The sequence below is a fragment of the Oryza brachyantha genome, chromosome 1 (genome assembly GCF_000231095.2).
Source record: "Oryza brachyantha chromosome 1, ObraRS2, whole genome shotgun sequence".
Classification (NCBI taxonomy): Eukaryota; Viridiplantae; Streptophyta; class Magnoliopsida; order Poales; family Poaceae; genus Oryza; species Oryza brachyantha.
The window spans coordinates 13,337,118-13,352,112 of record NC_023163.2 but is presented as its reverse complement, the minus strand read 5'-3'; the positions used below and the strand labels follow the sequence as shown (position 1 = coordinate 13,352,112).

Genomic DNA, 14,995 nt, shown 5'->3' with positions numbered 1-14,995 from the left:
TTCATTTCAGATTTTGATCAATACCGAGCATTACTTTACAAACTCGAATTTGCCTGACCAGTCGTTATACGTGCTCTGCGTTGCTTGTATCATGACTTTACAAACTCGAATTTGCCTGACCAGTCGTTATACATGCTCTGCGTTGCTTGTAGCATGCTTCTTATTTCTGTGGTATATTTTACGTTGTCAGCTTCTATCTTTATTCTTAGAGTTTTTTTTTGTTTTGGTGCGTGTGTTTTTAACTATTAACTGATATTTTTTTAAAAAAGTAACACTAGATTAATATATATATGTAGATCGTACTATTTGTACTTTATAATATTTGATATATAACTTGGATTGGATCGATTTTAAGATGATTGTATTTTACATGATAATAAATTTAACGATTGATATAGTTGACACCGTAGTGTTAGCACGGGCACATTACTAGTCTCATTGGCCTGCTAACTTGCTTTTATTGGTGTCGTTGATTTGGGCTACAGACTAACCAATCCCTTTGCCTCTACCTTACGCGGGATTCCTGCGAAATCTTCTTTTTATCAGGCATTGCATGATACATATGGTTCAATAAAATTTCAACTTTCCTAGACCAAAAAGGGCACCATTAGTGCAACCGATCTCAGCCATTATAACAAAACCCCACAGAATTGATTTTAATAAATTTCAAGTAAATACGAATTACAAAAATGTCTATATCAGTGCTCATGCGAATGCAAGGTGTTAATGGCTAGTCATTTCCGAGTACAAGTAAACTTCCTAGCTCTGAATTGATATAATTCTCCTCAAACCCTACTTCCCTCCTAGCCTATTAGTGCGCATTACCTGAACTCTATCTCACCATGCCTGAACTCTTGCTGCTGCTGCCGCCTGCCTACTACTTGCCCAACCTGTGGACGTCGACGACGCTGGTAGTATATCCCATAACGACGGTCCACAACAATGGGCTTCTCTGGACGTCGACGATGCTGGTAGTATCTCCCGTAGTGAGAGTCCACAACTGTTGGCTTCTCTGATCTGCTGTAGTTTCTTCCAGGCGAAGTGCTAAGCTGTTCCATACCACCCATGGAACGTGCTTTCATCTCCATTGCCATGTGGAGAACATTCTCATACCTTGCCCCTCTTCTTTTTACCAAGCGTGCGCTGTTCCTTTTCAAAACTGGGACTTCAAGCCCCTTGTTGATCTGATCGGATCATGGGGAATATAGATGAGTTATAATGCTTTCAGTAATAGGTTTGCCAGAAAAACAAACCAGACAGCGATTGCTAAATACCTCAGGCTTTTCAGCTACTAACTGGTTTTGCACTTCAGCAGACGTGAGTAGTTTCAGGTCTGCTGTTGCCACTAAGGTCTCCCCTTCAGCAACCATGGCTTGTTGTGTGTCCTGTGGGCCATGCGGTCCCAGGATCAGATCCAATGGGCCCTGTGTGCAAATGCAGTTAGTAGTTACAGATTATCAGAACAACACAAATTTCACAAAGAAATATCTGAACGATCTTTACCTCTGAGTTCACCAAAACACCAGTTCTCTCTGCAGCAAGATTAACATGATTGACCACGTCCTGAGTAGCAATCAACTGAAGTGGCTCCACGTATTCTGCAGATTGTAAAGGAAGAGCCAAATTCGCCGGTTGAACCTCTGCAGTGCAGACGAAATGACAAATAAGCTAAACAATGATTTCTTTAAGGTTAAGTATAAGAGATTTGCTCCGGTCCAACGGTCCAACAAAAAGTACCTCGAGGTACCAAATCATTTTTCACTATTGGATCTAGCTGAGTAGGATGTGTACTATTAGATCCAACGATCAGAAATGATATTTGGTGTCACGAGGTACCTCGAGGTATTTTTTGTTGGACTGAAACAAATCTCTAAGTATAATATAGGAAAGCATCATATTATCCATCATGATCAGAAGGACAGAAGGGCAGGAAATGGGTAATGGCATGATTACAGATTCTGGTGAAGACTACGTGCTTACAAGGAAAAACTGGTTCCATACCACAGAAATATGGTCAATTTAGTTTTACCACATAAATTTCTCGGTACTTTAGTCCACCAAAATAGCATGCCATTTTATTTTTACCATTGCCATCATTGCAGTTGCATTTTGTATTTGCCTCTCTTTTCTGCTAGAAACCCACATATGTATTACCGTGTCTTCCCCTATCCATTGTAAAAAAAACTTGTAGGTAGTATTTCAGATTAAACAGGACAAATTAACCAATATGTAGTCCTGTCAGTTCATTTCAGGAAGCATGGGAAACAGATAGTTGTAATTCAGTTTAATGCCTTAGTTTAAAATTTGCTGTTGCTGTAATTGGAAGGCTCATCTATACAAACATAGTAGCTAAAACTACACTAGCAATTAATTAAGACCATCTATCCATTATAATTCCAAAATTGCTCATATGTGATGTGTGGAAAATTACCGGTATCGAGCAACACAGCGGGTGGCCATGGCGCTTGGAAAAGATAAGCCGGTCCGCTGCACATGAACTCAGCAGTGACCTTCATATTCTTCAGGTCAATGGCGAATTGTGGATGGCGCTCATCCCAGGAAACAAGAACCAATCCACCGGCCACTGTTCGGACCTGTCGCACCAGGGAACGCCCGTCAAGGACCTCACTGACTGGCATTTCCTTCTCCAATTCCCACCTCCTGCCAGTGCCACCACCACCGTCCTCCATGAGCAGCCACACTTGGATGTAGATGTTGTCCATGGTGCCGTCAAGGCATACAAGGCAGCACACGCCATCCTCCATCTCTCCTACGGCGTACTTGGAAGGCTGGAAGAAGCTCACTGGGAGAGGGAGCATGGAGAATTCCATTGTGCGCGTGTCAAGCAGCAGCAAAGAATTCTCCTCGCATTTCCAAAAGATCATCCCCGCTGCGTGCATCGCCTGGCCGCGGCGAGGCCTCCTGACATTTTCCATCCACGGGTGGAAGCTCCACTCTCCAGTGCCGGAGCGGAACTCCACGGCTCGCATCCTCCGGCCATGGCGCTGCACGGAGACCACACGGAACGACGACGCGGCGCCGTAGTCGCCATGCCCGTGCAGCAGGCAGTCGGCAACGTAGGTGTCCGAGAAGGGGTCGTCCTCCGGGCGGCGGAAGGAGTCGCGCCGGCGGGAGACCGGGTCGTAGACGGCGACGGATCTACCCCGGCAGAGGAGCAGGCGGCCGTTACGACAGTCTCGAAGGTGCCAGTGGGGGTCTCCTCCGACGCAGGTGAGCAAGAAATCGCCCCCGCGGGCGGCGGCGCCGAGGTCGGGGTCGGTGCGGACGGTCCCGGCGGGGTGGAAGACGGGGAGGCCGGAGTAGCCGTGGGAGACGAACAGGCCGAGGAGAGGCGAGGAGGTGTGGCGGGCGCGGAAGCGGCGGAGGAATCCCGGGGCGGAGGCGACGCCGAGCCAGCACTTGGAGGCGAGCGCGGCGCGCGCGAGGGAGGCCGCCGACGGGAGGCGTAGGAGGATCTCGGCGAGGAGGTCGTCGGTGAGGGAGGCGACGGCAGTGAGGCCCTTAAATGGCTGCAATGCCATCCGGATGAGTGGGCGCGGCGGGGGAGTTCACCGGAGGGGCGAATTGCGAATAGCTAGCAGGTCTCCGCTGGCAAGAATTTGCTATTTTAGACACTAAGGCCCTTTTTAGGTGGTATTCAGTTGCCAAAATTTTTTGATAAAAACATCTCATCGAATATTTGATCGGATATTGGAATATGTTTTCGGACACGAATGAAAAAACGAATTTCACGGCTAGCCTAGAAATCGCGAGACGAATCTTTTGAGCCTAATTAATCTGTCATTAGCATATGTTGGTTACTGTAGCACTTATGACTAATCATGGACTAATTAGGCTCAAAAGATTCGTCTCAAGATTTCTTCCATAAATGTGCAATTAGTTTTTTGGTTCATATATGTTTAATGCTTTATTTAGGTGTCCAAAAATTCGATGTGATGTTTTTAGAAAAAAATTTTAGAACTAAACAAGGCCTTAGTTTCAAAAACTTTTTCTAAAAACATTACATCGAATCTTTAGACATCTAAATAAAGTATTAAATATATATGAACATTAAAACTAATTACACAGTTATAGGAGAAATCGTGAGACGAATCTTTTGAGCTTAATTAGGACAAGATTAGCCATACGCGCTACAGTAACCAACATATACTAATGACGGATTAATTAGACTCAAAAGATCGTCTCGCGGTTTCCGGGCGAAATATGAAATTTATTTTATAATTAGACTACGTTTAATACTTTAAATATGTGTCCAAAGATTTGATGTGATATTTTTACAAAAAGTTTTTACAAAGCCTAAACCGAGCAGGTTCGTTAAAATGAGCTCCAGTCCATGGCTATGAGATTGTATTCAATGTCACTCCTTTTCCATTTTCTTTATTTGTTATCAATTTTTTTAAATCAAGCAATAAAATAAGGGACGAAAACAGCCTGAGCGAAATAAGAACGGTGAGGGGGAAGAGAGGAGGCCGCTGGACACAGCGCCGCCGGAGAGGCCTCGGACGTGGTGCTGCCTCTTCTTCCTCGAGCGTCGCCGGAGAGCTCCGAAGACGACATTGTCGACCGGAGAGCTCCCGAAGACGGGGCTGCCTCTCCTTCCCCGGAGAGCTCCCGAAGACGGTGCGGCGCCGCCGAAAGCTACCTCCATGGCTGGAGAGCCTCTAGCGATCTGCAGACCGGCAGGCGTCCGCCGGCGACGGCACCAGATCCAGCGACCACGCCAGCCCGTCGGCCCATCGCATGTACCCGATCGCCGACGACGCCTGGTCTGGCGAGGCCAAGTCCGATGGCCTCCCCTCTCCTCCCTCTCGGTTCTTCATGCTGCCAGGGCGTGAGGCGGCGGTGGCGTGGGGCGATGGTCGTGTGGGGAGCCGACCGCGGAAGCTCGCCGGTTTGGGAGGTGGCTGCCAGCGATGCCAGATCCGGCGACCACCCCGGCCCATCGCCCGTAGCCGAACGCCGACGGCGCCAGTCCGACGGCCTCGCCTCTTCTCCCTCTCCGGCGGCCTCGCCTCTTTTCCCTTCCCGTTCTTCATGCTGTGCGAACGCCGGGCCGTGGGGCAGCGGTCGCGTGGGGAGCTGGACCGTGGGAGCTTGTCGGCTCGGGAGGTGGCTGCCGGCCGCACGCTGTCGCCGCTGGCCATGGACGGGTCGACGCACGAGAGGAAGAGCGACGAGGCGAGAGGGGCAATTCAGTCTTTTTTTTATCGGTTGACAAAATAATTTATAAATAAAGAAAATGGAAAAGACCATTGTAAGGAGTGGCATTGAATACCAGATTATTTAAAGAAACCCACGGATTCATTTTAACGAAGTCGCGTGGCTAAAATAGCAAATTCCTTGCCGCCGGTGGCCACTCATCATCAGTGGTGACGGAGTGAGAATCTGAGATCCTCTCCTTCGACGATGTGTGCGTGCGTGCTGGAGGGGGAAGCGGAGGGGGAGGTGCCGGAGGATGTCCGTGCTGTGCTGTTCGCGCTTGCAGATTTTGGGTGGATTTTTTTTCACCAAGGCTCACCAGTCACCACCTCCGGCCAGCCCGCCACCTCTAGATTAGATTTGGCACCGTATCCAGCCAGCCCGCCAAATTAATTGGTGAATTGCCCTAATCATATTCCGGACACATAATGTGTCTCGTAAAACTATTCTAGGCAAATAAATGACATTGTATTTTTTAAGTGAAGTGCACCAGCGATTCCTAAACTTGTGTGCATGTGTTATCTAGGTTCCTAAACTCTTAAAATGTATTTTTGGGTCCCCGAACTTGTCTGGGGTGTCATATAGGTCCAAACGGGCTCCGACCCGCTCCATCCGCTGACGTGACATGCCACGGTGACGTCTACATATTGGTGGGGCTATGTGGGTCCACATGTCAATATCTCTCTTCTTCTTATTCTTTTCTCTCTCTTCTCGTAGGCGCCACTGTAACATGCCACGTCAACAGATGAAGCAGGTCGGAGCCTATTTGACCTATATGACACCCCCGGACAAGTTCAGGGACCCAAAAATACATTTTGAGAGTTCAGGGACCTAGATGACACATGCACACAAGTTTAAGCGCCGCTGGTGCACTTCACTCTTTTTTTATTTTAGCCAACATTTATTTGGCCACCGAGCACATCTAATTCCCAGCAACGTTCTAATTTATTCTTGGCATATAGGGTATCTCTGGCAAATAATATGTCTCTAATCAAATTTTATTCCCAGCAATTAATTGCTAGAAATTGTCATGGTGTAGTGTCTAGAGATCCTCTGAGTGTTGCGGTAGTGACGAACGGAGCTAGTGGATCGGAGAACGGATCGAAGGGAGAAGTCAAGGATGTTTTGTAAAAAAAAAGAAATAAAATATCCTAGCTCACGTCGTGCCAAGTATGCCACACACAGTATGAACGCGCTACTTAATTATATCGTCTCCAAGAGATTATTTATATGTACCATCCTAAATTTTGACTAATATAGCAAACAAATAAGCTTCTATAACAAACTAACTACTCCATTCTTATCTGTTTGAAATTTTGGTATGGACTTTAGCCTAGAAGAAATGTATAGTTTATAAAGAAATCTCAAGGCCCACCTCATAAGAGACATATGCATTTGAAATTTAATCTTATATTGTTTATTTTAGAAGACGGATGCCTTACTAAAATTGAGGGTGCTCTCATAGTCATTTAAGTAATGATGTCAAACAACTAGAGACCCACACATGTGCACTCGCTCACCCTGCCAAGCATGGGGCATGCGCACACGATATGCGCGTAAATGTTCCATCAAAATAAGCGCATCATGCTTTTGTAGACGCGACTTACTTTTGTAGTTTTATTTTACTATATCTTACCGAATTTATCTAGAGCTTGTTTTGGAATTCTCGTTTATCCTGTTCACATGGAGTCTGAATATGTTACCCGTGACTTATTTGATTCAATTATGAGTTATAGAGATAATGCAAGCTTCTTGACTATGTTTCCTGATCTCTCCATAAACAATGAATCATCGCCTTCGTGCAATACATGTGAAAAAACTAGGGTGTTGCCACCTACTCTATACTATGAAATTGCATGTCGTCTACTCTATGTGGCTCACTTATATGCACCGGTAGATTGGGAGAGTTGGTCTATAGAACCGTTGGCTTTGATGTTCTGCACTGGGAGAATACGGATACAATTTTTGGTAAGAGCTGTGCTCAACTGCTCGCTATTCCCCACCATGACACATCTTCCTTCTTCGCTGCAGCGCGACGTCATCGATGTGTGTTGTTGGACAGAGTTCGTGCGACCGTTGTTGTGTACACTCCGGTTCAAAACCGTCGGTATATTTTAATCATGTTACGTATTTGTTTTCATTTACATGCCTAGATCTCTATTAGTTTGTATATTTAATGTCATGATTTATTTATGGAATAAACTAAATCTTCATGTGCTTATGTTTCAACACCGTCTACACTCACTTGCTCTTTGGTAAAATAACTACAAGCTATGCAAATTGTGATTTGACTATCTCCTTCAGATACACAGGAAAGAGCTCTGAATCTCTGAAAAGCCTAAGACCCTTTTGATTCAAAGAAAATTCATAGGAATTTTAGAGGATTTCATTCCTATAGGATTTTTTTCCTACAAGGTCCTTTGAATCAAAGGAATGAATTTTATGAAATTTCTATGGAATGCCTCTTCTCATACAAATTTTGGAGGAAATCTAACAAGAGGTAGAACCTCATGGGAAAATCCTTTTGAGTCTTTATCTCTCCTCAAATTCCTGTGTTTTTCGTATGGTCGAATCAAACGGTCATTCCTACGTTTTCCTGTGTTTTGCAATCATCTGTTTTACACTTATATTCCTGTTAGAATCCTATATTTTTTTTCTATTCCTCCGTAATTTCATTCATGATTCAAAGGGGCCCTAATTTTACGTGTGCACGTTCTGAACGGCGCAGACTATGCGGTCGTACGAGAGTCGTACGTTTCGGTTGTTTGCATAACATTTTCCCATGGGAAAAATGGCTAGAAAATTTTGAGCAATAGAACTATTTGGCATTTTGGCTAGATTCTTAGAGCTGTTCTTGAAAGTGTATCCAGCACCGCCAATTTTTGTGGGATTAATGACGCAAGGCAACTAGCTTCTAGCTTCTACAAGTGTGTAATGAGTACTAACTCCGTTTCATAATGTAAGATTTTCTAGTGTATCCTAAATTCATATAGATATAAATGAATCTAGACATATATATAAACAATATACATTGGTTAATAGATGAATCTAAGTCTAGCTAAAACTTCTTACATTATGAAACGGAGGGAGTATCTCTTTTGAAGATTACTCCTAAGAACATCCCATTATCAAAACAAAAAGGGAAATGCGTCAAACCTTCATGGTATAATTGTAAATCTTTCACTTTCTTGAGCTAGGATGATGTAATATTGGGTGATTGTTTGTTTTTTTTAAAAAGTCAAACGATGTATTTATAAAAAATAATAATATGTGAATAAAATTTTACATACATATTTTTAGCGATCTAAAAGCTAATGCTAGAAAAATAAATTCGATGAAAGCCCCAAAATCAACTCCTTTAAGGATTAAAATTTAAGATTTGGCTTATAAGTATAAGAAAAAAAAGACAGGGTGTAAGAGGGTTTGAGCACTAATGGTCAAAATACTTTTTTTTTTTAAAAAAAAGAGGGATTGATATGCATATAGTTGGGTTGATACTGGTGCTTAAATATTTTTTCTGCTTCAAGTGTTATCTCTAATGTGATCGAAATATGCGACAAATTATCAGAATATCCGAGCTATCATAATCTCCGGTTTTAGTGTAAACTCATTGCTCGGTTGGTTGGTTGAAAAGCATCGAGTTTCCGGTTTCATATCGGAAAGTCCATTGGGTCTTTGAAGGTGATGAGTTCCATGCTTTTGGTTTAGTGTTTAACGTAATATCTGATGTCTATGTCGGAATATTTTTTAAAAGATAAAACTAGACAGACTACCCATGATTGTTTTTAGCGGTAAAGTTTTAGCCCCAATAAAAATCATACTATCAAATAATCAATCAAAAATCATATTTATCCCTAGCATGATAACTTGGCAAGAGTTCGATTATGACGTCATGACTCAGCAAAGTCTTGACTCTACTATAAAATTATATGATACCCTAGCCCATTAGGCATATGTGTTTGCTCCAGTTTTGGTTTATGGTCATTAGGCCAAGTATTCATTTGCTAGGCTTAGTCCAGTGTGGAGAGCTTAGATAGGTTTGGGTCGGTTTTTATAGCAAGTTCACCACATCCATAGTACCTTTGAGTCAATATTTTTGCACTAAGCGATAACGAAAGTGTAAGTGGTGCACTATATAAGTATATATGTTCACTCAATGTGTAAAGTAGATTATGCATATTTGAGGGTTGTGACGTTAGAGGTGGTATAAGAACCTCAACCCATGCTACACGGGTGTGCTTACATGGTGGCCTGTAGATAGACTCGTCGTACCGCTATGACATCAAAGGGAGATTCTTTATATTTATCAGCAGAGCTGCAAGTGCTGAGTGGAGAAGTTATTGACGCGAAATTTGCACCAGCACGCGAAGGCCTAGGAGATTTGCTTAACTCCAGTATAGGCCTTGAAGAATCAAGTTCGGGGTGTGCTAATCAATTTGATCTCTGTAATTGACAAGGAAGATAGAATTAAATCAAACGACTGATCGACCAGTGAGCCAATAGGATTTGTTGATACCAGTTGATTGGTATAGAGGCACAGTAGTAGGACAATCGGCTATATTAATGTGATATAGTTGAAATGAGTATGAAAACTAACAAGGATCATCGACTACAACCAACTGAATGACTGATGATCGACTAAGATCTATAATTATCTAACATAGTTTACTAGGACTGTGTTCGGCCGGAGGGCTAAGTTATCTTAGCCCATCGTTTTCCGTGCGTACGCTTTCCAAACCACTAATGGTGTAGTTTTTGCAAAAAAATTCTTAGAAAAGTTGTTTTAAAAAATTATATTAATCTATTTTATATTTTTTAATAATTAATAACTAATTAATCATTTACTAATTTATTATTACGTTTTTCGTGCCAGATAACTAACCCTCCCTCCTACGCCAAAGCAACGCGGCCTAGGAGCAATCTTGATAGGACATAATGTGTTGTCTGCATTAAGCAATATTTTACGATGGAGGTAATATTTCTACCGTTTCAATGTAATTATTTTTAAAATTTGAATATCATACCAAAACAATATTTTGACACTATTTATATAGTATTATTTATTCCATAAATCACTTTTCATATAAGATTTTTCTATTTTATCCTCGGGTACCTTTTATTTCGAATACATCATAGTCTTTTGTTCTTTTATCTTATTTCTGTTAACAGTCTAAAAATGTTTATTTTTAGGACGGCGGCATCACTTGCTTAAACGTGGTTTTCAACGTCACGTTGGCGTGGCTTTGGATAGGAAAACAGAACGATTCGGGTGGGAGTAAAGAAATGGAGGAACAAAGATACTCGGGCAATCAGCGATACCATTCCAAATGCTAGGTGACAAATCCTCCTTTGCAGGCTCGCGCAGCGTCATTCTCGGAGTCATCGCTTCCGTCCTCCTGGCCCATCGCCCCGCTTTGGGAAACCAACCTTTTACTACTCTCACTTCTTTGCTATCTATCGAACCCCTTTTCTTTCATTCCTGTCTTATGCAAAGTCCTGTCCTACACAATAACATGGTCCTCTTTATCCTGAATGAATTATGAAGTACTAATGTGGTGGTGCTTGCGTTGAGGTCCTAGATGTACATGGAACATAATTGTCGTTCACAAGTTCTGTACTAGTACGTACTACTACGGTAAAAATAGGAGCAACTGTCTATTGACGCAATAACCCCCTTAATTTTCATCTTCGTTCTCCCTGACCAGTTAATTGCACTATGGGGGGATATGCTGCATTTCCAAGTTGGTAGCGCCTGGTTTGAAGTTTGAACATGGTAACTCAGGGCAACGCGAGAAGCATGCAAAAGCAATTCGAGTCGAGGGCCGGCCGGCTTCATTAAAGTCAGTGAGCAGCCTCCCATCTTCCGCGGTTGGCCGGGGGTGCCAAAGCGCGCCCCGCGACAGATCACCGATCGATGGCGACGAGAGGAAGCGGCCAAAAGCCGCTCGCGCGAACCGCGCGCCTCAGCTTGCCAGCCACCACGGGGGAGGGAGTATTATATGGGGCGGCCTTTTTGCCATCCCCACGCGCGCGCGCGCGGAGGCGGCCGGATGGCCCGATCGCTTTTGATCCAGCAAGTATTGTTGTGGGCGGGGCGGGGTGGCGACCGCGGGAACGACAAGGCTGGCGTATCGGGCGTTGTCAACCGTGGCCGTGGCAAAAGAAAAGCCAGGATACCGCCTTTGTCGTGGCGCTCTCCCGTCCCGACGTACGCCAGCACGAGCGGAGCAGCTGGGGTGGGGGGTGGGCTTGGAGCGGACGACGACTTTTCAGCGGGGAATTGACAAAAATGATTTGAACTGAATCTGAGCTAGCCCGTGTTCGGCAATGCGGGTTACTAACTCGTATTCCATTTTTTATTTTTTTAAAAAAAATTATATATAAAAGTTTGTTTAAAAATTTAAATTAATCCATTTTTCTAATTAATAATTAATTCACCATATATTAATCTAATATCGTGTTTTTCGTGCCGGTTAATAAACCCCACCACCGAAAGTATCCGTTGTAACTTAGGAATAGGGATCGGGTGAGATGGAAGGTGCGAAATGCTAAAAAGTTTGTTAGAAACTGATCTAGATGGTCGTGAAATAGTAATATGGAGTATGAATTTTTAGGGTATTCTGGAACAAATTAATTTTAAGGAACTACATTCCAATGAGAAAAAAATCATATATGTCCTTTTGGAACAAAGAAATGTCTCTTTAAAATTGCATAGAAATGCCTCAAAACATAAGAATTTTAAAGGGTTTTCAAAATAAGTTCTAACCTTTTCGAATATTTACTTAGTGGCCATGTCTCATCAAATATCTGCATTTTTTTAATGCTCAATTGTAACCATTATTCTTGTAGTTATCCCATTTGTATTTATAGAGAAGTTCAATTCTATATTTTTTTCTATTCACGTATTTTAATAACCAGAATAGACAAATGAAATTAAGCTTGACAAGAATAACAGAAATCCATGCGTCTCGTTGCACGACTCTTGCATATCGTGGCAACAAGACAACATATCATAATCGTACGTTGTGGGTCCAGGTGAGTGTGCGCCCACCGTAGTCGCATTGGTCAGACGCTCAAGCGGTCCAGGGCGATGGTTCCATTGGACCACCCACCCGCGCTGCCGCTGCATCGCAACACCGCGCCTTGACCGCCACCATGATGACATGATACTTCCCCCGAGTTCGCCGTCACCCCCTTCCCCTCACTCTCCCTCGCACTTGGACAAGCAAAACCGAGAGCAAGGAGGAGCGAGCGAACCCGCGGCTGTTGCTCCGTCCACCCCGCGTGTTAAAAAATTCGCAGCCGTCCGGGGCTCGCGTCGCATGCACACCACCAGCACCACCACTGCAGCAGCCAGCCGGCCAGCCGGGCAGCGAGTGCCAGCGACACGCCCCCGCCTTCGCCGCGGCCCGTACCCCCCCCGCCCCACGCTGCCTCTCCTCCTCTCCACCACCTTACCTGCCTCCTCCTCGCCCCACTTCACCTCGCCTCCTCCGCGCGGTCACGGGCAAGCCATTCGCCAAGCCAAAGCCAAGCCGCACCGCACGCCGCCACTAGAGCTCGCTTGCTGCTGCTGCTGCTGCTACGTTTCCACCGCGCGGCCGCACGCGCACGGGCAAGCAGCACACGGCGCGGCGGCTCGTAAGCTGAGCGCGGCCACGCGCACGTACGCCGCCGATCCTGTGCGCGCGCCCAGGTGTACGTCTATCTCGCGCGGGGGCGTGTACGCGTGGGGGCGTACGTCCGTCCGGCGGCCTGCACGCGTCGTCCGTCCGTTGATGAGGCCCGCGCGCCGGGGCGGGGGAGTGGGTGCCTTGGTGCTGTTGCTGCTGCTGGCGGCGGCGACGACGATCGGCTACGGCTGCCGAGGCGCTGAGGCCATCCGTGTCGTCCCTCCGCACGGGCCGGCGCCGGGCAGCGCGAGGAGTATCCACGGCCACGGCCACCGCGGTAGCCATGGAGGCGGCCGAGTCGGAGTGGTGGATGCTGCAATGCCGGTGGTGGGGACGCGGCCGGTGCCGGCATGGCCGCCGGCGGCGGACGAGGAGAGCAAGCGCCGGATCCCGAGCTGCCCGGATCCGCTCCACAACCGGTGACCCCCTGATGCACTGACCACCATGCTCGGCGCATGTGCTCGCCACGCCGCCGCCGCTGCATGGATCAATCAACCCTTTTGTCTTCCTTGCCTGCTTAATCCTCTCGTTTACTTCTTTTACTTTTATTTTATCAACTTCTCTGTAATTAGTTAGTAGATCAGATGGCAGCCAGCTAGGTAGGGCTTTGTATTGGAAGAATCTCCCAATCCAAACCTCCTCCTACTGGATGGAGGGGATCGAGATTCTTGGCATACAGAGCCCTATCAATCTACGCTTGCAATGCCTCACCGCTTTACCTATGAATGATGATGATGAGAAATGAATCAAAAAAAGAAAAGAATGCAAAGATCTACCAGATTCAGAAAAAAAGGCAACAGAAGAAGAATCACTTGTCGTATTGACCGTCTCAGTTCATCCACCTACCTACCACTCCAGTGCAAAAAAAAAAAAAAAACACACACACTTTTCACAGATGAGACAGCCTTTCCATGATCCCTTTTTAGATACAGCTGCTATAAATTTTCAACTTTTCTGTTTGTTCTTCTGCCTTGTACTGCCTGCTGGCTAGCTCGCCGCTTGATCATTGTTGGCTTATTGCTGAAGGGGGTGTGGCCGGCCGTAGTAGCTTTGCTGTTGCTGCTGCGTTGTTCGATCGTTGCATCGCAGCTTTGCTGTTCTGTTGCTGCCGCGCGCTCTCGACAGGGCATTAAATGCGCACGTCTTCCGTGTGCCCGGAAAAAGCCGAAAGCGCCAAGCTGCGACGCGAGCGAGCGACGGATGGATGGGTGGATGGGACGGGCGGCGATGGACAGACGGATGGACGGATGGGGGCGCGTCACGACGGCCGGCCCGCCGGGGCCGGGCGGGCGGCACGGCTTCGGAATGGTAGTACCGTCCTCGAACGGTTGCTCGGTTCACTTGCCATATTTCGCTCGACAGCCAGGGCGCGACCCGGTCGGCGTCGCCTCAGCAGCCACCGACCAGGCGCTATTTTTTTTTTCAGGTCATATAATTTGAAGTATTAAATATATAGTAATAAAAAAATTAATTTTATAAATGAGAGCCAATTCGTGAGATGAATTGTTTAAGTCTACTTAATCCATAATTAGCAAATGTTTACTGTAGCATTATATAGACTAATCATGGATTAATTAGGCACATTAGATTCGTCTCATAAATTAGTCCAAGATTATCGATGAATTTTATTAATAGTCTATATTAATAAGTGTCCATGTGTTTAGTCCCTGTTATCAAACACCCCCACTAAGTTCGCGTTCGAGATCCGTTCTATTTTTATCCGTTTGCTCATGTGATGTGAGTTTGAGCCGTTGTTAAGTGGGGTGGTGTGGGGCGAATAAAGCTTTTTAACTAGTAATTTTATTACTAAATCATTGGATAATTATTTTTTCAAAACTGAATCATTTGATCATATCAGTGATGGTGGTGTGGACGTGACAAGACAATACTATCACGCAGCCTGGTCGGTCTTGTCATGTCAATATCAGTGACGCGCCACCGATAATGACATAGCAAGATATTTCGCCACGCTAATGTTAGTGGCGTGGCTAAAAGGTTTATACAGCGAAAATATTTTTTAAGGTTCAGTGATAAAATTATTTATTAAAAATGTTTAAAAAATAAAAAAAATTCAGGAGTGGGCCGCATTGCGCGCTAGCTTG

At 45.2% G+C, this 14,995-nt stretch overlaps 1 protein-coding gene across 1 annotated transcript; it reads right to left on the bottom strand.

The window, feature by feature from the left end:
• Nucleotides 1-629: 629 nt before the first annotated feature.
• LOC102699831 lies at nucleotides 630-3,583 on the bottom strand. The gene is made up of 4 exons (XM_015833315.2): nucleotides 2,432-3,583; nucleotides 1,504-1,640; nucleotides 1,275-1,424; nucleotides 630-1,184 (listed from the first exon to the last, which is right to left on the bottom strand). Exons 1-4 carry the CDS (start codon nucleotides 3,540-3,542, stop codon nucleotides 822-824), a joined length of 1,761 nt encoding a protein of 586 aa, XP_015688801.2. The 5' UTR covers nucleotides 3,543-3,583; the 3' UTR covers nucleotides 630-821.
• Between the last annotated feature and the right edge of the window lie 11,412 nt (nucleotides 3,584-14,995).

Coding starts and splice junctions, on each gene's coding strand:
- LOC102699831 (XM_015833315.2), bottom strand. CDS start 3,542: ATGGCATTGCAGCCATTTAAGGGCCTCACTGCCGTCGCCTCCCTCACC. Junction 1,425..1,503: donor GTGTTTTGGTGAACTCAGAG/GTAAAGATCGTT, acceptor ATTTGCACACAG/GGCCCATTGGATCTGATCCT. Junction 1,185..1,274: donor TAGTAGCTGAAAAGCCTGAG/GTATTTAGCAAT, acceptor TGATCCGATCAG/ATCAACAAGGGGCTTGAAGT.